Source organism: Onthophagus taurus, chromosome 8, assembly GCF_036711975.1.
Source record: "Onthophagus taurus isolate NC chromosome 8, IU_Otau_3.0, whole genome shotgun sequence".
Classification (NCBI taxonomy): domain Eukaryota; kingdom Metazoa; phylum Arthropoda; class Insecta; order Coleoptera; family Scarabaeidae; genus Onthophagus; species Onthophagus taurus.
In genome coordinates this window covers 5,979,588-6,002,141 of record NC_091973.1, presented here as the reverse complement: position 1 = coordinate 6,002,141, position 22,554 = coordinate 5,979,588, and the positions used below count along the sequence as shown (strand labels likewise).

General features: G+C 35.6%; 5 protein-coding genes across 5 annotated transcripts; 3 read left to right on the top strand and 2 right to left on the bottom strand.

Moving 5' to 3' along the window:
- Positions 1 to 465: 465 nt before the first annotated feature.
- LOC139430960 (uncharacterized) lies at positions 466 to 1,617 on the top strand. The gene is made up of 2 exons (XM_071198498.1): positions 466 to 565; positions 629 to 1,617. The coding sequence occupies exons 1-2, from the start codon at positions 478 to 480 to the stop codon at positions 1,540 to 1,542; spliced, it is 1,002 nt and encodes a 333-aa protein (XP_071054599.1). The 5' UTR covers positions 466 to 477; the 3' UTR covers positions 1,543 to 1,617.
- Positions 1,618 to 1,677: 60 nt separating this feature from the next.
- On the top strand, positions 1,678 to 3,654 carry LOC111425394 (ralA-binding protein 1-like). Its single transcript, XM_023059383.2, has 3 exons — positions 1,678 to 1,874; positions 1,955 to 2,730; positions 2,789 to 3,654. The coding sequence occupies exons 1-3, from the start codon at positions 1,835 to 1,837 to the stop codon at positions 3,617 to 3,619; spliced, it is 1,647 nt and encodes a 548-aa protein (XP_022915151.2). The 5' UTR covers positions 1,678 to 1,834; the 3' UTR covers positions 3,620 to 3,654.
- Positions 3,655 to 6,581: 2,927 nt separating this feature from the next.
- LOC111425248 (Phosphatidic Acid Phospholipase A1) lies at positions 6,582 to 19,162 on the bottom strand. The gene is made up of 6 exons (XM_023059168.2): positions 18,950 to 19,162; positions 12,048 to 13,198; positions 8,326 to 8,476; positions 7,832 to 8,266; positions 7,049 to 7,730; positions 6,582 to 6,997 (listed from the first exon to the last, which is right to left on the bottom strand). The coding sequence occupies exons 1-6, from the start codon at positions 19,089 to 19,091 to the stop codon at positions 6,748 to 6,750; spliced, it is 2,811 nt and encodes a 936-aa protein (XP_022914936.2). The 5' UTR covers positions 19,092 to 19,162; the 3' UTR covers positions 6,582 to 6,747.
- LOC111425249 (uncharacterized) lies at positions 13,396 to 18,927 on the top strand. Its single transcript, XM_071198440.1, has 6 exons — positions 13,396 to 13,617; positions 13,668 to 13,781; positions 13,836 to 14,127; positions 14,608 to 14,818; positions 14,879 to 15,327; positions 18,688 to 18,927. The coding sequence occupies exons 1-6, from the start codon at positions 13,414 to 13,416 to the stop codon at positions 18,849 to 18,851; spliced, it is 1,434 nt and encodes a 477-aa protein (XP_071054541.1). The 5' UTR covers positions 13,396 to 13,413; the 3' UTR covers positions 18,852 to 18,927.
- Positions 19,163 to 19,292: 130 nt separating the features above from the next.
- LOC111425456 (uncharacterized) lies at positions 19,293 to 20,730 on the bottom strand. Its single transcript, XM_071199077.1, has 4 exons — positions 20,231 to 20,730; positions 20,125 to 20,180; positions 19,871 to 20,069; positions 19,293 to 19,818 (listed from the first exon to the last, which is right to left on the bottom strand). The coding sequence occupies exons 1-4, from the start codon at positions 20,288 to 20,290 to the stop codon at positions 19,351 to 19,353; spliced, it is 783 nt and encodes a 260-aa protein (XP_071055178.1). The 5' UTR covers positions 20,291 to 20,730; the 3' UTR covers positions 19,293 to 19,350.
- Between the last annotated feature and the right edge of the window lie 1,824 nt (positions 20,731 to 22,554).

Below are 22,554 nucleotides of genomic sequence, written 5' to 3'. Positions count from 1 at the left end.
TTAATAATTAATTAATTAATTCCAATAAAAGTGAAAAAGAGCAAAATTTGCTACAAATTTTAATCGTATTCAAGTTAAAGGTGTTGTAAGTATGCAACCAATATCACAATATGTTTATTGCAATACGCGATTTACGTATGATGCGTATTGCACTGTGATATTGGTTGCATACTTGTAATGATGACGTCGGGTACGATAATTAATTAACACAGTGTATATCGTAAATAAACTTAATTAAAACGTAATCGAAATTAAACATTCTATTAATTAGATTAGAATGTCTAAAAATATCCTTAATTTTTATTAATATATAATGTGGAAATAGCCAATTTTAAGCGATAAGACATCCTTTTTTAATTTTTTTTTGTACTATACATTTCATTAGTCACTATAAGTAGTTGGGGGGATAACAATTTTAACCTGTGAAGAAAAAAAAATTACTCATTTATTAATTAGCCTTCGCCAAAGAAACAAAAAATGTCAAAAATTTGGAAATATTTAGCGTGCAACACCAAAACAGATGATGTGGAGGATTATTATTTCGAAGATTATCGCGATTTAAGAGGTATCTAATTTTTGTTGTTATTTTTTTTAACAACTAATTAAAAATTATTTCTTATTCATTTAGCTAAACGTGTGTTGTTACACGAATTCCAAGATATTATGGTCAACAAATTTGGAGGGTCCTTTAGATCTAGAGAACATCGTGCGCAAACAGAGAATCAATCAAGTTCAGAAAATCCAGAAATCCAAGAAATATTTGAAGACCAAAACACATCAGAAAATCAGGAGAAACACGAAAATAAAGAATATCAAGAAAATTTGGAATACCAAGAAATATCAGTTATCAAGGAAAAATTAAAAAGTGAAGAACCAATATATGCAAATCAATCATTTATTTTAAAACACGCTGAAGAACACGAATTGCCATCATTTATGTTCGCAACAACTGGTCCAATCTCTAGAACACCATCTTTTAAATTTACTGCTGATTCCGAAGGGGATTCTGAAGCAATCGAACAAGATGAGGCATCAGTTTTAGTTCGAAAATCGCCACCACTTCATGTTTATGACATACCAGAAGGTTGTGACATCCAAATTCCAAAACCCGAAGTCGCAACTCTCGAAATTAATCCTGAATCAACAACATACGTTAACAAACGACCAGGAATTGATGAAGACATTTTCCGTGGTGATTCAGAAAATTCCAATTCAAATAAAGAAGAAACTCAATCAACAAAAGAGATTAAACCCAGCCAAAGTCAACTATTAACTGAAATTCAAAAATTTTTGAACAAAGATTCGGATGATTTTGATGAAATTACGATATGGGATGTTAAAGAGGCTACAAGGAGCGTGAGAAATGTTAATGATGCTGCAACGATTCCTGAAGATGCTTCAAAAGGGCTTGAACAGAAAAGTGGATGTTTCACCAAGTTTGGGAACATAAAGAATAATGTTAATCCTCGTGGTGTTGATCCTCGGCAATTTAATCGTGATATTATTCTTGAACTTAAAGCTAAATTTAATGATAAAGATTAATTCTGTTAAAATTTGTATTAGACGTAATAGTTAATTTCGCTATTTTTGTACAGATGGCTTAAGGAAGCTTGGGTAGATATCTTTACCAAAAATTATTATAGATATCTTTTCAGCATCTTTAAAGCACATTGACAACTTTTTGACAGAGGATTGTTTTCAACATGACCTCTCCAACTGTTACAAAAAAACCGCAATGAAATCGTTTGAAATTACTTTTATTACTTTATATTTAATAGAAGTGTTGTAATTTCGCAAGGTGTAGTCTCGTAATAAAATATTTCTTGCAACAAAAATGGATTTTGAAAGCCCTGATAACATGAAAGATTACCCAGGTAATATTTGCAATATTTTAATAAAATTGTTTGATGATTCACTTAATTTGATTCACTAAATAATTTTAAAAAATGTTTAGATAGCGATGGTGGTGATAAGATGACTAAAAAAGAATTGTTAATGGGTAAAAGAAAAGATAAAAAGGATAAAAAAGATAAAGAACGCGGTTATGCAGCTTTAGAGGGGGAAAGTTCAGCTGATGAAAGCTCATCGAGGAGTCCATCAAAATCTAAAAAAACAAAGCCTTTTAAATTTTCTACCAAATCAAAAGATAAGCGGGAAAAATCTTCTGATAAAGAAATTGTTGAAAAGAAAAAAGATAAAGAGAAAAAAACGGATAAAAAAGTTGATAAAGACAAAAAAAGCGAGAAAAAAGAACGCAAAGTAAAACACTTAGAAGAGGGCGATCTTTCAGAAAAACTCCCCATTTTTGGCGCAAAACTAGATGTGGCAATTGAAAGAAGTCGGTGCCATGATGGAGTAGACATTCCCCTTCCAGTTAGGGTTTGCATAGATCATGTCCAAGCAAATGGTCTTTACTTTGAAGGTGTTTACAAAGTAACTGGAACAAAATCTAAAGTTTTGCAATTAAGAAAAATGTTTAACTGCCGCGAAGAAATTGACTGCACAGAATATGATATTCCCACAGTTACAAGCCTTTTAAAACTTTATTTGCGAGATTTACCAGAACCGGTTCTAACAAGTGACCTTTTAATTCGCTTTGAAGAAGCCGGAGCCATCCTAAATGTTACCACAAGAGAAAAACATTTAAAAATATTAATCGAATCTCTACCCACCAGTAACAAATTATTACTATCTTATCTATTATTACATTTCGATAACGTTATATCAAATGTAAGTCAATCATTTCACTTATCTTATTAAAATAATTAAAAAATTTAAAAATTTTTAGGAAAAAGCAAATAAAGTTAATCTCCAAACTCTCATCACATCCCTTTCCCCAATTTTACACTTATCAAATCGTTTATTTACAGCTTTATTATATCATTGTCAATCTTTATTTCCAAACACTCAAATAACGCGTTATATCCCCCCATTAAAACCAAACGCACAACTCCCAATTGATCCTGATTTAATTGAAGAGGAGTTAAAAAAGCAAGAATCTCTTTTAGCTCAAATCCATGCTGAGATTCAAGAGGGATTCATCGCGCGACATCGTGAAGAATTAATGTGGGAAGTACAAAGGATAATAACACAATTAAAAAGAACGTATAAAAACGTAATGCAGAAAGATAAAGAACACGAAAAATCGAAAGGATTTAATGAAATTGTTAAAAATGGAGAAATAACGCAAGAAAACGAACAAAGTGAAGGCGAGAGAAACGTTGAAGAACAAGATTTATCTTCAGATAATCAAGATAACGTTGATTCGGCGGTCGTTGATGTCGTTCAAGAAAAAGCGAAAGAAGAAAGTGGCGTTGAGAATCAAATAGAATTGTTGCAAATAAAAAATAAGCTCCTATTAGAGTTGAAAAATAAACTGCAGAGGTGTATTGATGAAGAAAAAGGTGAAATTGGATTGTTGAAACAAAAACTAACCGAAAACAATGATTACAGCATGATTAGTTATAATGGATCTGGAAATTTAGAGGAACTTATGGATTTACTTAGCAAGGAAAATCAAATATTACAGATTAAAAAAATTAATTTGGTGAGGAGAATTATGGAGCAACAGGAAATTTGTGTTGATTTAAAAGCTAAGTTATGTATATCAAATGTTTAATTTAAAAATGGGTTTCAAATAAATATTAAAAACAGTTTTGTTAATAAAAAATTTTATAAAATTGGAATCCCCTTTTCACCTTCTAACTAAAGCGGAAGTTATATTAATATATTAATATCGCACGTCTAGTTTACATCAACCTCCACTTTGAGAACAAATTATTATTCGTTTTAAAATCGTCCAATAGCGATTCGCGGAAAAAGATTATTACTTTTTCCGTGTCGAATCTATTGGTGAGTACACGCGAGAAACGAGTTATGAACGGCGCGGCAAAGCGATTTTCTTACCTTATTATAAATATTTCAAAAAAAATTTTATTAGAAAAATCGCTTCAGAATAATGTATTCTTCAACCGTATTATGCTGTGATGCGGAAGATACGGGACATCTGTATACAGTGAATTTCACTTAATATGCAATATACAAAAATATATTTCCACAGAAACCAGCGCGTATCTACTTACTTTGTCACTACATAAAATGCAACATGAATATAATTTGACTATGTTGCATATATTGCACTAAAACTAGAACTAACACAAGACCTAGAACTAGAATCATTTGGGTTTAGCCGTCTTGAGAGACGTTCGGCTAAACCCGAATGTTTCTAGTTCTATTAATTTTACACTAACACTGTTACTATGTAGAACTAACACTATACCTACAACTAAAATCATTTGGGTTTAGCCGCACGTCTCTAAAGATGGCTAAACCCAAATGATTCTAGTTGTAGGTCTAGTGTTAGTTCCAGTTTTACACTATTATTAGAACTAACACAAGACCTAGAACTAGAATCATTCGGGTTTAGCCGTCTTGAGAGACGTGCGGCTAAACCCGAACGATTCTAGTTGTAGGTCTAGCGTTAGTTCCAGTTTTACACTATCATTAGAACTAACACAAGACCTAGAACTAGAATCATTCGGGTTTAGCCGTCTTGAGAGACGTGCGGCTAAACCCGAACGATTCTAGTTGTAGGTCTAGTGTTAGTTCCAGTTTTACACTATCATTAGAACTAACACAAGACCTAGAACTAGAATCATTCGGGTTTACCCGTCTTGAGAGACGTGCGGCTAAACCCGAACGATTCTAGTTGTAGGTCTAGTGTTAGTTCCAGTTTTACACTATCATTAGAACTAACACAAGACCTACAACTAGAATCATTCGGGTTTAGCCGTCTTGAGAGACGTGCGGCTAAACCCGAACGATTCTAGTTGTAGGTCTAGTGTTAGTTCCAGTTTTACACTATTATTAGAACTAACACAAGACCTAGAACTAGAATCATTCGGGTTTAGCCGTCTTGAGAGACGTGCGGCTAAACCCGAACGATTCTCGTTCTAGGTCTAGTGTTAGTTCCAGATTTACACTATCATTAGAACTAACACAAGACCTAGAACTAGAATCATTCGGGTTTAGCCGTCTTGAGAGACGTGCGGCTAAACCCGAACGATTCTAGTTGTAGGTCTAGTGTTAGTTCCAGTTTTACACTATCATTAGAACTAACACAACACCTACAACTAGAATCATTCGGGTTTAGTCGTCTTGAGAGACGTGCGGCTAAACCCGAACGATTCTAGTTGTAGGTCTAGTGTTAGTTCCAGTTTTACACTATTATTAGAACTAACACAAGACCTAGAACTAGAATCATTCGGGTTTAGCCGTCTTGAGAGACGTGCGGCTAAACCCGAATGATTCTAGTTGTAGGTCTAGTGTTAGTTCTAGTTTTACACTATCATTAGAACTAACACAAGACCTAGAACTAGAATCATTCGGGTTTAGCCGTCTTGAGAGACGTGCGGCTAAACCCGAACGATTCTAGTTGTAGGTCTAGTGTTAGTTCCAGTTTTACACTATCATTAGAACTAACACAAGACCTACAACTAGAATCGTTCGGGTTTAGCCGCACGTCTCTCAAGACGGCTAAACCCGAATGATTCTAGTTGTAGGTCTAGTGTTAGTTCCAGTTTTACACTATCATTAGAACTAACACAAGACCTAGAACTAGAATCATTCGGGTTTAGCCGTCTTGAGAGACGTGCGGCTAAACCCGAACGATTCTAGTTGTAGGTCTAGTGTTAATTCCAGTTTTACACTATCATTAGAACTAACACAAGACCTAGAACTAGAATCATTCGGGTTTAGCCGTCTTGAGAGACGTGCGGCTAAACTCGAATGATTCTAGTGGTAGGTCTAGTGTTAGTTCCAGTTTTACACTATCATTAGAACTAACACAAGACCTAGAACTAGAATCATTCGGGTTTAGCCGTCTTGGGAGACGTATGGCTAAACCCGAATGTTTCTAGTTTTGCATCAGCACTATCACTAAAGCTAACACAAGACCTAGAATTAGAATCATTCGTTTTTAGCCGTCTTGAGAGACATGTGGCTAAATCCGAATGTAACTATGGTTACTGCATTCATATCTTGCGAGTTATATGAAATTCATATATTATAATAAATTCTATTATATGAATATCGTTCGGGTTTAGCCGTCTTGAGAGACGTGCGGCTAAACCCGAACGATTCTAGTTGTAGGTCTAGTGTTAATTCCAGTTTTACACTATCATTAGAACTAACACAAGACCTAGAACTAGAATCATTCGGGTTTAGCCGTCTTAAGAGACGTGCGGCTAAACTCGAATGATTCTAGTTGTAGGTCTAGTGTTAGTTCCAGTTTTACACTATCATTAGAACTAACACAAGACCTAGAACTAGAATCATTCGGGTTTAGCCGTCTTGAGAGACGTATGGCTAAACCCGAATGTTTCTAGTTTTGCATCAGCACTATCACTAAAGCTAACACAAGACCTAGAATTAGAATCATTCGTTTTTAGTCGTCTTGAGAGACATGTGGCTAAATCCGAATGTAACTATGGTTACTGCATTCATATATTGCGAGTTATATGAAATTCATATATTATAATTCTATTATATGAAATAAGAAGGAAAAAAAAAGATTAAAAATCTTCAAATAAAAACATTTTATTTAATTAAAAAAAACGAACGTACTATAACATTTAATAATAAATTGTCTTAAAAAATCGAACCATATGAAAATAAATTACATTTTTTTTAAACTCTCAAAACAATATCAATCACAGATTGAATCAAAACGGTAAATGTTTTTCGTCATTACGATTTTCTAACAAATCCGGAAACGGGTGGTGGTCCAATGTCTGCGTTTTTATTCATTGGTAAAGTTGGATTAACCCCCAGTTGCGAATTATTTACTGTAGTTGAAGTTACGTAAGATCTTGCTGATTGGGGTGATGATGGTGGTCTTTCTATCGTCATCGTTTGCTGTGGAATTTGATTATCTGGAGAAATGTTTAAAGTTCCATAAATTTCTTTAAGCATCATTAATATTGTATCTTCAGATTCCCTAAAAATTGTGTGTTAATATGAAGATATAAAACGTAATCTCGTATCTTACCAATAACATAAATGACTAGATAAAGTAAAAATGTATTCATTAAAAAATTCGACGGGTGCTTCTTGTAACACATAATCGATTCTTCTTCCTTTATTTAACAACCCAAGACAGAGATCAGTCTTTTCATTTTCTTGGTTTTCATTATTATTTTCTTGATTGTTACTTGAAAAACCTTCCTCAATCGCTTTATCAACTTCCTCCTCTAAACTTGGCTTGTTACTTGTCCAACCTTGAAAGAACGAATTCCACGTATTCTTCATGGAATCCATCACCTTTTGCTTAATATCAGCTCCAACTCGCGTCATTGTCTCTTTCAATTCCAAGTGCATTCGCTTTCTTCCTTTATGATGTGGTATTAACACCGGTTTTATGTCTGCCAATTTCTCATTAACAAGCGATTCGATTCTGTACGCGACTGGATCATATGGGTGAAATATGTTGAAGAAACCTGAACATGTTGGGAGTTTAAATGTTTCCCCTAAAGTTTCTAATCCGCGAACTGTTACAAACATTCCGATTGGCGATCCCAATGCGAAAAATGTATGTGGTTGAAACGCTAATTGCGGATACATTATTTCTGGTTGACCTGTTCCCACGGTTCCTAACACATAACTAAATCTTCTACTCATGCTTCGATTCATAGGATGTGGTTTCTCTTCCGTTGACAACGAAACAGCATTGTCTAAATTAAAAAAAAAATTAAATCGCCTTTAAAAAATGTTGTTTTTACACATCTTGCGCGGGAAGCTATCAAACTCGACGCAAGATGTGTTAATTTCTTACCTGGTTGCAATAAATCTCCAATTTCTTTTTGTGGCTCAGCCGGAGTACGTTGATTACGAAGAATATCAAATAAAATCAGCGAACCTAAGCTGTGTCCACCCAAAGAAACCCCACCATTAAAACTCGGATTTCGTTGTTTGAACAATTCGTAAACCGAGTTTATTTCGTTGCTAACAGACGTAATAATAGTTTGTCCATAAACGGGACTTGTATAAAACAATATATCTAAGAGTGTATCATTAGTAAACTCTCTCAATTTCGGGATACTCTCCAAAGTGATACTTTTCAATTTATTATCAATTCCAGTATCATCACAATGAAGTTTCTCATGCCAACTTACTGGCAAAACTTCCACGCGATGCACTATTTTACGATCGCAAGATGAACGATAATGAGCTCTCACTAATTGAAGAGCAATCGAACGGAATTCATCAACTAAAAATTTTTTGACCAAATCAAAAAAGGTGTTTAAATAAATCAATTAATTTACTCACCTACATCTTCAACCGATCTAAATTTTAAATCACAAGCCGCTCCGATTCCATGTACCATAAATAATAGGTGATCAACAGTTTCACTTTCACCTTCATCTATATCGAATTCATCCATTCCTCGTTTAACTATTCTTGGTTTGATTTGATTTTGCTAAAATAATAATTAAATGTATATGCCATCTCACCAATTTGAACTGGTTCCATAAAATGTTACTAAAATCTTATTACAGCATCGGATGCTGTAAGGAGTCTCATTACAGCATCCGTTTGAGTACTGTAATAGCTTTCATTACCGTCGCGAATTACAAAATAGTATATTAAAAAACTAGTTTCGTAAGACACGCTTGAAATGCACGAATTCAAGTTTATTATTATTTCTATTTTTTGTAATTCGCGTTTTAATCCTTTTTTTTTAACAAAAATAAATTAAATTTTGACTATGTAGGGAAAAGTAGCAGTTGGTAACACCGTAACACTTGAAAATAGAAATTTGAATCGACAATTAGAAATTATTAAAATACAAAATGTATTGACGTGAGAAAAATGTTTCATGTCTACCTCCCGAAATAAGAGAAATTACTGAATTTTATTAAAACACTACTTCCAGATAAGTCCCATGAAAGATACAAATAAGAGTACGCTAAATTTAAGGGGTGGTGCGAAGAAAAGAAGATTAAAGAAATTTCAGAAAATGATCCAATGTCACCAACTTGAACTAGTTCCATAAAATGTTACTAAAATCTCATTACAGCATCGGATGCTGTAAGAGTCTTATTACAGCACCCGTTTGAGTACTGTAATATATGTATAATATACACTGTTGGAAATAATTCACGAGCACACCCTATAAAATCTGAACGCGTGAAGATAAATCCATAATAGTTGCATAAGAGTTTCGAGTTCTTCTGTGGCGGCATTTTTGACTGAGCCGCCCTTCCAAGTGGAACATTCCGTCGCTATGGAGACCGAAGTGGATGGAAAATACCGGTCGTTTTTACAATGGATGGGCGATCGCGTTACTTAAGCGAGTTTGAGCGAGGAATGTTTGTGGGTATGCACATTGAGGGTGTATCGTTCCGTGAAATTGCGCGTCGTCTCGAGCGGTCGTTATCGGCAGTGCAACGGGCATAGCGAGAATGGTCTGAGGTAGGACATAGGACACACGAGGATCGCACTCTTGTGCTCAGCGCTTTAGTGTCGTGTGCGTCCTCCTCAAGGCAACTTGGAGCTGTTTGGCCACTGGCAGGGGAAGGCGCACTCACTACGCGAACTGTACGGCGGCGTTTGGTAGATAGTGGACTGGCGCGCGCGTCGTGCGATACAGCGGATTCCAGTACCACCCGAGCACCGCAGCATACGTCACGAGTGGGTCGACGCTAGGTATTAGTAGGTTGCCGAGTAGAGGGACATTTTGTTTTCCGATTAATCAAGATTCGAATTGAGCACTGGTGATGCGCGAATTTTAGTTCGTCGGAGCCGTGATGATCGTCTACTCGAGCAGTGTGTGCAAGAACGCCCTATCCACCGACAACCGAGCACTATGGTATGGGGTGCGATTACATATGGTGGACGTACACGTCTGCTGCGTGTATAGCAGACCATGACGGGTCAATGATACGTAGATGAGGTGCTACTGTCCGTTGTGCTTCCCTATGTTCGGCGGCTCCCATGTTTGCTATACATGCACGACAACGTACGACAGCACATCGGGCGTGTTGTACAGACCTTAGTGTTGTACAGGCGAGTTGAGGTGGCATGGTTGGCCATCCCTCTCGCTACAATATAGCGACTTATAGACTGCATGCCACGTCGTGTAGCGATGGTACGCGAAGCTCACGGGGGATACTCTCGCTATTGATGTTTCTCCTCCCAGCAGAGTTGTGCCGTTCTCCATGTGAGAGTAAGTTATGCTACTTTAGTACTACTTCCATACCAAATTTTATTGCGCTGAAGATAAATCCATAATATTTGCGGAGCATAAAGGTTGACTAACAACAGGTATTGTCTTTGAATGAAAACAAAAATAGACCTTCCTACAGACAGACTGAATTTGACACCGCCAAGACAGCGCTGAGTCCATTGTCACCCCCAAGTTTTTGACCGTATTGGTGAAATGTATAACATTGTCACCAAGTATCAGCTGCGTATCATTGAAAGAGTAAAATTTTGCAAGTAAAGGTTTTGAACCGAATGCTATAGCTTGTGTCTTGGCAATATTCAAACTCATTTACACCAGTGAAGTATCCTGGACAGATCGCCATTAAGCCGCGCCATGGACACCGGGAGCTCATTCACAGTTGTTGACACTGTGACTTTGAAACACAGAAGAAGAAGATGAAGTGTCACGCACACAAAAGGAACGTTGAGAAAGGTATGACCCAAACCAAGTAACGCACTCAGCGGCAAAGCCCATAGCAGACAGAGACGACACCAGTAGGCTATGATCCACAGCATCAAATGCCTTGCTGAAGTCCAGCAAAACTAACAAGGTTATTCGTCGATCGTCACAGTTACGCTTAATATCATCAGTAACCTTGATGAGTGCCGATGTGGTAGTGTGGCCTGGTCGGAAACCAGATTGATAGTCTAAAGTAGGCAGTGTTGACTAAGCCGCCCTTCCATGTGGAACATTCCGCTATGGAGATCGAAGTGGGTGGGATATACCGATCGTTTTTAGTGTGGAGGCACCACTTTGTTGTCGTACTCTGTGCGCAATGGAAGGGCGATCGCATTACTTAAGAGGAATGGTTGTGGGTATGCACATTGAGGGTGTATCGTTCCGTGAAATTGCGCCTTTTCTCGAGCAGTCGTTACCGGCAGTGCAACGGGCATGGCGAGAATGGTCTGAGCTAGGACATACGCACCTTCAGCCGTGGCTGAGATAGCCTCGCGCGACCACAGCACGCGAAGATCGCGCATTTGTGCTCAGTGCTTTAGCGTCGCGTATGTCCTCCTCAAGACAACTTGGAGCTGTTTCGCCAGCGGGAAGGGAAGGTCAGGGAAGGCGTACTCACTATGCTAACTGTACGGCGGCGTTTGGACTGCGCGTGCGATAGAGCGGATTGCACTAATACTCCCAGCACCAGCACATACGTCACTAGTGGGTCGACGCTAGACATTGGTGGGTTGCTGAGTGGAGAGACATTTTGTTTTCCGACACCCAAGCATTATAGTATGGGGTACGATTACACATGGTGGGCCTACACGTCTGCTGCGTGTACAGCAGATGATGACGGGTCAACGATACATCTGCTATACATGCACGACAACGCCCGACCGCACGTCGAGCGTGTTGTACAGACCATTGTGGAAAAGCACCATATACAAATGCTTCCATGGCCAGCTCGTTCTCCGGATGTGAATCCGATCGAACATGTTTGGGACATGATTGTTGGGAGACTTCAACGTTATTCGGCATCCCCGGCTAATGTTGAGGAGCTATGAAGGCGAATTACAATACAGCGACTTATCGACTCTATGCCACGTCGTGTAGCGATGGTACGCGCTGCTCACGGGGAATACTCTCGTTATTGATGTATCCCCTCCCAACAGAGTTGCGCCGCTCTCCATGTGAAGATAAGTTACACTACTTTAGTACTCCTTTCATACCAAATTTCATTGCGCTAGACACACGCGTTCAGATTATACAGGGTGTGCTCTTGAATTATTTCCAACAGTGTATGTAATATACCTATTAAATAATTATATTTAATTATATTTACCGGCGCATTTCCCCAAGTATCTGGTGATGGAGTAGAAGGAAACAAAATTAAAACATCCACTCCATGAAGAATGACAGTCTCCCCGTTTTGGATATCGACTTTTCTATGCCACTGGTTAGTTTCAAACGCAATTTTATATTCATCTTCGAGTTTTGCGGCGATATTTTCGTCGAATGGAATGTATTTGCCGTCGCCGCTTGTGTGCCTATGGAACCACGAACATCTTTTTACTTCCGTTGGGTTACTTTTCCAATAAACCGAAATTCGTTCTCTACGTAATATATTTACGTCGTAACGCCCACCATCAGTTTTGACCACCGTTTCGGGTGAGAGATCAGTTGATGTAAACGCAGCTTCTAAATTTTGGGAATCGTGCATTGAAAATGGCAGCCATGGTGTTTTCGCCTCTTTATTTTTTCGATAAAACCAATGTTGATACACCGGTCTGTACAGCGAATTAGTCACTTCCGCGTTTGATGTCGGCAAGAAATTGTCTTGTCGATAAGCGTATGGTAAATTATTTGAATTTGAATTAGGTACCTCGTTAACGGGCATTTTAACGAAAGGTTCTGATAAATCTTGTACTGGACTTAAAAATGGCGAATTTGATTCGGAACTTTTTGGTTCTTGAATTATTTGTTTTGGAGTAATCGATCTTTGAACTTCTGGTAAAGTGTCCGGGGTTAAAACATTTGATGAAATTGGTTGGATATAATTTGCATCAAAAATGTTTGGTTGATCTTGAGGTTTTGAAAGACCCGGAACTGGGGCATAAACTGCTCTTTTTAAACCTGAACGCCTGTAGGTGTTTGTTGTGGTTGTTGATGGGGGTGGTGGCCCTATTGGAACATCCGTTGGGGAATAAAATGGTACTTCCCGAGTTTGTGTTTGTGGGCTGCTTGAAGCGAAATAATCACCGATTGTGGGAGGTTGAGTAGGTTCGATTTGTTGGGTGACCCCAAAATTTTCTTGTTGTTCCGACGAAGAGCTTGGTTTCCAAATGTTGGAAAATGATGATAAAAACGATGAAATATTTGATGGTTGCTGCGAATAATCGTCTTGAATAGTAACCTCGCCGAATTGTTCTGGTTGGTAATCCGGTTCTATTGTAAAATTATTACTCGTAGTTGATATTTCGGGTATTTGTTGATCTAAATAGATAAAAAATAAAAAACATCATTAATGTTTTAGAGAACCCTTTAACCTTAACCGATACGTTTAAAAGTTTAAATAAACCGTGTTTGTTTTTCATTAAGGTGGTATTTCCGTTCTTACCCATATTCGTCACCCGAACTTACAAAAGCTGTTACTTTCACTTGGGAAAATTCAGTTTTTGTTCAGATTTTGTTAAAAATATTCACAAAAAATGTTTTTCGTTTGGTTTTTTATATTTTATTTTAATTTCTCTGAAGCTATTTTAAACAATGATTGTGTTTTTTTATTCGTTAATGATGCCCCTAAGCAAGTAGATGCGATCAAAAAAAATTGTAGTATTTTTAAACTCGACGAAAAAGATTCTAATGATATAAGTGAGGAGATTTTAAAAGAAGCTTTAAATAAAAATATTAAGGTAAACAAATTGAAATTATATAAGATGCGTTATCTTATTTATGTTTTTAGTTCTACATTTTTTATAAGCCAAAGAGCTTCGAGGATCTTACAACAAATATGAAGATATTATCTTTTGCAACTGATGGATATTTTTTTGATCTATCCAACCGGGTTTATTTCGAGGTACGATTACTTTTAATGTTTAAAATTTAATTAACGATTTAACACAATTTTTAGCACGTGGTTAAAAATGAAAGTGCAGTAGGTCATTACGAACATAAATTAAACTTTTTTAACCCAACACGATTAATTCTTATAAAAATACGTGGAGACATCGATAATTTGCAAGTTATATCACCCGAAGGGGAAAAATTATTATTAAATTCACCAAGTCAAATAATAAATTTTGGAAATCTTACTTTTCTAACATTAAAAGTGAATCAAGGCGGTCCTTGGACGTTCAGTTTTGATGCCAAAAAACGTGCATACGTAAATATAATAAAAGAAGACGCACAAATGCTAGATCAAGGTAAAAAAACATTAATAATTTACTCACCTCGTCTGTATTAAGTTTTAATTCAAACTAACTAAGCGCGTTACGATTTCTTAGCGTATATAGTTTAATCTACAACACGTCACATTGCACTTGCGCAACGAAATGTTAAAAAGAATTTTGACCCCTCACGATCGCAAATAATACGTTTATATACAAAATCTACTATATAACGCCTGATGTTATTATTTTTCGATGTTTCAAATGATCGACAACACGTTTGCCTTTTTACTCTTAATAAAAACTTTTCAATCAAACGTAATACATAACCAACAACGCAATATTTATTCTATTTCTATGCATCACCTGATCAAAGGTCGAGGATCACAGTTTTAAAAGTTTTTCTAATCGCTTTTTTATATCATTATATTGTAATACAATACCATGATTCATACTTAAAAGTATAGTTTCAAAAATTTTTGTTTTCTAATAAAATTAAGTAATTTCTTTTTTTAGTTCGACACAAGCGATTGGTTTCATCAAATAATCTTCAAAGATCACTGCCAGAAATTTCAATCGAGTTGAGTTCAAATTCAAAACTTTTGACAACACCATATACATCTGCAACAATATATTTTGAAGTGACTAATAATCAAGAACAAGCTGTTTCTGTTGCATTTACTTGTACTGATTCTAAAAATTTATTGCAAAATATAAATCCAGGGAGGTAGCTAAATTAATTTAAAAAAGTTATTAATTCACATATATTTTTATATAAATGTTATAGCGCATACATTAATCCAAATCAAACGATAACAGTGACGGTTCAATTAAGTGGGGAAATTCCTTCTGGAAATTATGACGTTATAACATTTTCGAGTACAAGATTTAATGCAAAAAAGGTTGCTTATTTGTACGTTAATGAGGGCGAGATGGATTCAACTCAACCGGAGGTGTGGTATAGTTTAATAACAGATTGTTCGAATGTGGAAGCTTCAAACTGTCAAAGTAAATCTTGGGAGGTCAACATCTTCGCGCGAGATAAAGAAACGGGGGTACTTCAATTTACCTCTCAACCTCGTGGGATTTACTTCAATAACAACAACTTTATTAGTGGATCTAAAGAAGAAATAGCTGGTCATTACACAGCAAATTGTTGCAACTCAAAATTAACAGTTACAGCTGTTGACTTGAGAGGCAATAAGAATACTTTGGAAATTAATTCGTACGAAGAAAGTGAGTATAAATCATATTTATCATTATTCTTTTTTTTTTCGTTTATTTCAAAACCAGTTCAACATTGACGATGTTCTGAACTTGATGCTGAACTGCACTAGAGTACTTACTAATATTGTTAAAAAACTTTTTAGTTAGTTTGAATTTTTCTCATGTTTGAAGTTGATGAATTGCTCCAAACTGGCCAGGCGTAAATGACTAGTGGCTTGATGAGGGCTTTGTAAAAAAGTAGAGTGCACTCAGTTCGCAGTGGTGATTTTCTGCTGATCAGAGGATACAATTGGCGAAGCCTTGCATATCCTTGGTTGACCTTTAAGTTTATGTGGAGATTAATGGCTTCATCTTTTGCTTTCCACTGTATTTCTTGATCATTTATAATAATGTAAGGAGCATTTCGATAAGGTCTTTGTAAAAAAATGCCCAATGCCATTTGCTGGCATTGAGCAGAATATCCCATTTCTGGATTTTGTCCACTGACATTTGAAGTGTCTCAATAGCATCAATAAGGATGTCGTTTTGAGCCATTATTAACATGTCATCCGCAAACATGGCCATTTCGAAGTTTACGTCGGTCGGGATATCATGCATAAAGATGTTGAATAGAGCAGAGGATAAACTACTACTTTGAGTGCTGGAGGAGTATCAATTGATGGTGACGGAGAAAGTTCTCTCCTCCAGGAAAAAGAACAGAATAGCAAGTAAATAGTTGCTTAGCCCCGTTTGATTGAGCTTGTATTTTAAGCCTTCAATTAAGACAGTATCAAAGGCCCTTGTTACATCCAACGAAACAACAGCTGTAAACTTTTTAGCCTCGATATATTCCGCTACTCTTGCCAGTTGATAAACCGTGGAGTGTCCCTTTCTAAATCCGTACTGGATGTTTGGGATTATTTTGAGGAGGCTTAACTCTTCTTGTAGTCGATGATGGATGACTCGTTCGAATAGCTTAGATAAGGATGAGATTGGCTGGGTCTGTATTGATTTTGCCTGTCTTTCTAAACATTAGGATTTGCGTAGTAACCAATTTCCAGACAGCGATTAAAAATTCCTGTGATGTGACTCGGTAGTTTCTCCGGAAGGTTGTTTTATGACTATATTAAGTATCTGATCTAACCCTGGTGCTTTTTTAATGGCGAGATATGCTATTTCTACCTTCCTTTCTTCTACTGACATTCTGTCGGTCTCGGTAGTTGCTGAAGTTAGTAGATGGGATTCATTATATTGTTGGATTGTGGTAATGTGACGAATATTTTTTTTAATAATAGTAATATTTGGCTTTGTCTTCGTCCGAGAATACTGGTGTTTCATTGACTAATAGGGTAGGTATTTCTTCATATGTCTGCGTTATTAACTTTCGATGAGTTTTCTATAATTGTAATTATTTTTGTGATTTCTTAACATCGTGTCTATGTTGGAAGTGAAGGTCAGTTATTTATACTTCAACGATGTCATTCTTTATTTATCTTTCTACATGTTTCGAGGAACTAGTCCTCATCTTCAGGAAGAAATCGTCGGATGCATGAATATAATATTACCATAATTAAATCTGTTGGTTGTTTTATGTGATGTATATGGATTATTAAATATTATTTCTAAATTACCCCTCGTTCAATATGGTGTGGTATGTTACTTAACCACAATTCTATAGGAATCTAGTTCCTGAGAAATTGTATGAGTTAGTCTATTCAGTGTAGTTTTTATTTCTGAGTTACCAGAACCCAGAAACTCAACCCAACCCTCCGTTTTTTCTTGATTAGGTCTAAGATGCTTTTAGGGGGAAGGTTGTAATTACTTGTAGGATTCCTTTTGAAGGGTTTCGTTGAAGAGACAGCTGCTTTCTTAATCTTTGAAGTCAGTGAGCGGATTTTTGTATCTAACTCGTTCGGAGTAGCTGATGTTGAAAAGTTAAATTCTTGATTTTGAGTGAGTCTCCAAACTCTGCCTAGTTGATGAATCCATTGATCAGCTTAGGAATTTTAGGTCGGAATTACACACAGATTTAACTGGATGGTAAAATTTTTGGTTATTACTATATCTAAAATATCCGGTTGATAGTCGTTTCTATATGGAAAGTAGGTAAAATCGATTGGACTTGAAAACCGTACTTGGTTGCTAATAATTCCAAATTCAGTCCCGATGGATTATCCCCCCAGAGCTTATTCTTACTATTAAAATCTCCTATAAGTAGGGTAGGTATAGAGCTACTCAGCATTGAACTTATGTCAGTTTCTAGCAGTTTTTTGTTAGGTTGTTTGTATCCACATATGATATTAACTGGAGTTGAGTTGTTTGTTTGAATTACTATTGCCATTACTTCAATAGCGGTGGTTTTACAGCTAAATTGATGGTGTTGAATTAATAAGCAATAAGAAGAGTTCGTTGTTTTTTAATACCATTGGCGTTGAAATTCAGGTTAGGTTGTGTATGATTGTTAGATTAGTCGTGAATTAAATGGCAGATAGGAGAGGTGCCTGTGATTCTGAGGATTGTTGTTGGTTTGGTTGATTCTCTACTTGAGTTGGAGCAAGCGTGCTTTTTACTGTCGATGCATAGCTCCTGATATTAGTCTTTGTTTGAGGTATTGCTTGTGAGCTCTGGGTTTTTTGAGCAAGATAGACTGAAGTTGTTTGATGGTATTTGTTCTGATATTTCATGTGAATTTTACAGCCTCGATAGCTTGCTGGATGATCTTGGCCACAATTGGCACACTTTGGTGGATCAGCTTGAAGTTTTTTGCAGTTAGTGTTTTTTGCATCTAGGGCTCATTGTTGATTGCGTTGGAAATTTCCTTGACTTGATAGATTTCTTTGGCATTCTCTGTGGTTTCTAGGTCTACTGCGCATAAAGGTATGGGGTATTTCGACTTATTGAGCAACCTCATGACTGTTATGACTGGTAGGTTTAGTTGATTCAATTCGGATTTGATTTCTTGATTGAGGGTATGGACAGGTATGGAATGGAATTTTATTTTCTTTGTAGAATTTGGTGACTTGAATTTTTGTATGTAGTAGTGAAACTGTTTTGTGTTTGCTTTCAAGTCCTATTTTATCCAGTACTATGGATAAAAAAATCTTTATTATTAGGGTTGTTTGAAGTCAAAGTACTAGGTTCATTGCTCTCATCAGAAACATCCACTAAGGCGGCATATTTATTTTGAGATAGAAGTGTGAGATTTTGAGATGAGTACCTCTTGTTGATTTCCTTGATGGGAGGAGATAAATGATCCTTTTATTGTTCATAAAGCACTTGTTGAAAAAAGCCAATGGGAGTATAAAAATCCGGTGCACATCACATATTATTATTACATTATTTACATTATTATTCTTGAAGAAATTGAATTTTCCTTTGATTTGATTTTAGGTGCACCTCTAAGTGCTGGATTTGCATCAGCTATTGCATTGGGGGTTATCTTGTTGGTTGTAATAATAATAATAATTATTTATTTTATTATAAGACAAAAACGAAAAGGTTCTTTAGATTTACCAACATATCGAGGGCCTTCTGGAAGTCGCACGCCTCTTTAAAACATATTTATATAAACTTATTATTATCTACAACTTAAAATTTAATCAATAATACAAATAATAAATAATATTACTAATAGAATGGTTTTTATTATTACCTTGTTCTGTATATGAAGGTGAAACAGATGGTGCTTGTGCAGGAAAAATCATAGCATGTTGGGCGAAGTCCTCGTATGTGCTGCCAGTTACATTTGGATTAAAAAGCGAATTTTTGATGGATTTTCCCGGGTCGTTTTGCATTTTTCTTCGCAAAAATAAAAACTTTGTAAGCTATTCGCCACGTTATGTCTTATTTAATCACCTCCAAAACATTCGGTCAATCAATTATCGCCATCTATGTATTAAAATTTAAACCGCAGCAAACAACTAGCGCCATCTCAATTCAGTTTAATTAACTTTAAATTTTCATTGTAACTTGAGGATACAGTTAAAAGATGGATGTATGTAGTTTATTTTATTTTAAATAATATATTTAAATGTACATTAATAGATAAATAATTTAGCAAGTAAAAGTCATCCAATTAGCTTCCTGTAAACTAGACTGAGTGGCACAAAATCCATTTTGTGAAGCCACAGCGTTTGGTAGGGCGACAATTCGTAATTCACCGGATAATGAGATTTGTAAAGAATAGTAATAAGTCGTCGTTCTTTGAGTGGTCTTCCCGAAGTGGTCCGTACTCGTAATCGTTTGATATCTTCCATTCTGTGGTTGCCCAGTTATCGGATTTACCGAAGAACATCTCGCTCTCGCTAAAATACAAGCTGTAATATTCTTATAAAGATTAACTTGTTGCACTGCTGAAACCGCTGGATTAATTAATCTTGATTCGTTGTAACATCTTGAAATCAATATGTTAGCATTAACACTTCTTATGCACCTCGCAAATTGACAATATTCTGTGTTGCATTGTATGGGGGATCTTTTTATTCTCGGATCTATTCCTGGAGTGAAAACAACAGTGGTTGGCTAAAATAAACGATTTAGTAACGATGTTTCTATAAATTTTGAATTTAAATACAGGTAAAATGTTAAAACACGACGAATAATTCGTATTAGATGCATATATATTCGCACATGCTATTATAGAAGCTATTGATGGTTGGGAGGTTGTGGTAGTTGCACTTTGAAAACATCCAATACAAGCATCTCTCAATGTTGTATTTGTTCCATTTGCTATATTTGTACACATCATGCTAAATAAATTTATTAATTGCGCACTATAACAAAAAAAAACAATAACATATTTATTTATTGGGATTATACAAACTTTACTTATATTTCGGACAAATTTCTTTGTGTAATTTTGATTTAAAAATTGGGGAGGCATCCTAAAATGATTTAAATTGTAAAATTAGACACACAACAAAGTTTAACTTACCTGCAAAATAATGAATAAAATGGGTAATACAAAAATAATAAATTTATTGTAATTCACCATTATTTTACAACACTACCTTTCAAAAATGGATTTTATTAATATTTGAAAAAATTTTTGTCATATTCGGTGATAATAAACTTTACCTAACAATAAACAGACATGGTGGTGGGCTTTAATAAAAAAAAGCATTGTCGAGAATCTTTTGTAAAAACGGATGTGACATACATACACGAAATAATGGGATTAAAAATGTTATAATGGAATTAAATTTAAAATATATTAATTAATAAATACTATTAATGCCTATACTCATAATCGAATGTATGAAAAAGTTTGTTTTTAGTAGGTCGTGTACCTCTTACACACACATTTCATAGCTACACGTTCATTCTGACATTTTTCTTTGCGACATAACCCAAGTTTTACGACATGTCAATAACATACTACTAACATTTTAACTCAGCGATAATCAATACCTCTAAAAGTTTTCTTCTTCTGTATTATTACACTAACTTCTACACGTATATATGTAAAAACTTTTTGTTGGCAATCAAATATATATTTATGTAAACCTCGCCCACATTTGTCCCTCGAGTATATATTTGGTAGTTTCTCATATCACGATGGATCGTCATCGGTATTTCACGGTACAAAACATTCATCGTCCACGTCATCCAAAAATTTTCAAACATTTTAATAATACATGTTTATATATATCAAGAAAGTGAATTCCACAAATTTGGTCAGTGCCAGAAACGCATCCCGAAGGGCATATTTCAACTGGAAGGGTAAGTAATTGTCAATTTCTATATGGAGATGTTTGTTATGGAAGAATCCGTAGAAACTAAAGTAATAGCATAGTTATGTGGATGACACCTTTGTGATCTGGCAGCTCTCAATGATTAAATTTATCATAGAAAAGGGAATTGCAAACTCCCTGGATGTTTTGGTTACTAGAAAAAAAGATGGGTGCATGAAATTACGCAGCTCTACAACATATGATAGAATATATTCATGAAAGTACTTGTTTTTTATGATTTTTACATCTTATATTTTAATAATCGGCTTGTTAGTAATAAAATGTATTTTCCCAGTCATGATTACGCTTCTGCGCAACTTTTTCGCGCATACAAACATCACGTGATCCCCATTCTCTGACTCCTTGCTCCGCAGAACAGCTGAGACCGCAGTTACTTGACAATATTGAAGTACTTACACGTGAATCTGGATAAGTTGTATTTATTATATAGTATGTTTTGTTTCAATTACTGAATGTCCATTCTAATATATTTCTCTTGTCTTTTAAAACATGAGGGTGAAACCCTCAAAATGTTCTCAAAATGAACTCAGTGATCTTAATTTATCAAAACAAGGATACCGAACGCGAGAAAGTGAGTAATTACAATTTTTTAGTGAAAATGAAGGACTGGTGTACTGTAATCATATTGCGAGCTGCTTCTAGACATGGGTTTAAAAGAATACAAGCCTACTGAGTGGCGCCTTTTTATTGGCAGTTGTAAAAGATGTTTAAAATGTGTCTTATTGCACAATGGAAATAAATTTGTATCAATTCCAATTGCCCATTCAACAAAATGCAAAGAAGAATATGAAAATGTGAAAGTAGTTTTAGAAAAAATTAATTACTCGGAGCATCAACGGCTGATCTGTGTGGATTTGAAAATCGTTAATTTTTTACTTGGTCAACAAAGTGGGCAAACCAACTTCATTGGGAACAAGATGTTTGGCCTGTAAGAAATTCTTTAACTGTTGGTAAAGCCAATGTCATAAGGGAGCTGTTGGTGAGCAGAGACAAAATCATACTTCCACCATTACATATTAAATTAGGAATGATAAAGAAATTTGTAAACAAGGAAGGAGATTTTTTTAATTACATTTGTAGAAAATTTCCGAAGCTTAGTATGGAAAAGTAGAAAGGTGGAATATTTTATGGTCCGCAAATACGGCAATTGATGAAAGACACAGATTTTATTAAAGTTATGACTGCTCCGGATATTAAAGCTTGGAAAAGTTTTGTGTTGGTAGTCGAAAATTTCATAAAGCACCAAATTATGCAGAAATTGTACAAAATATAGACTCTAGGAGCAAATATGAGTATTAAGTTACACTATCCCTGGATACATTTCCGGATAATTTAGGAAATTATAGTCAGGAACAGTGAGAGCGATTCCACCAGGATTTAAAAGTGATGGAGGAAAGGTATGAGTCGATGGGATTGTGACATGATGGCAGATTACTGCTGGTCTTTAAAAAGAGATTGTCCCCTGAAAAATTATAAAAGAAAAGCTCATAGAAGGTGTTTTATG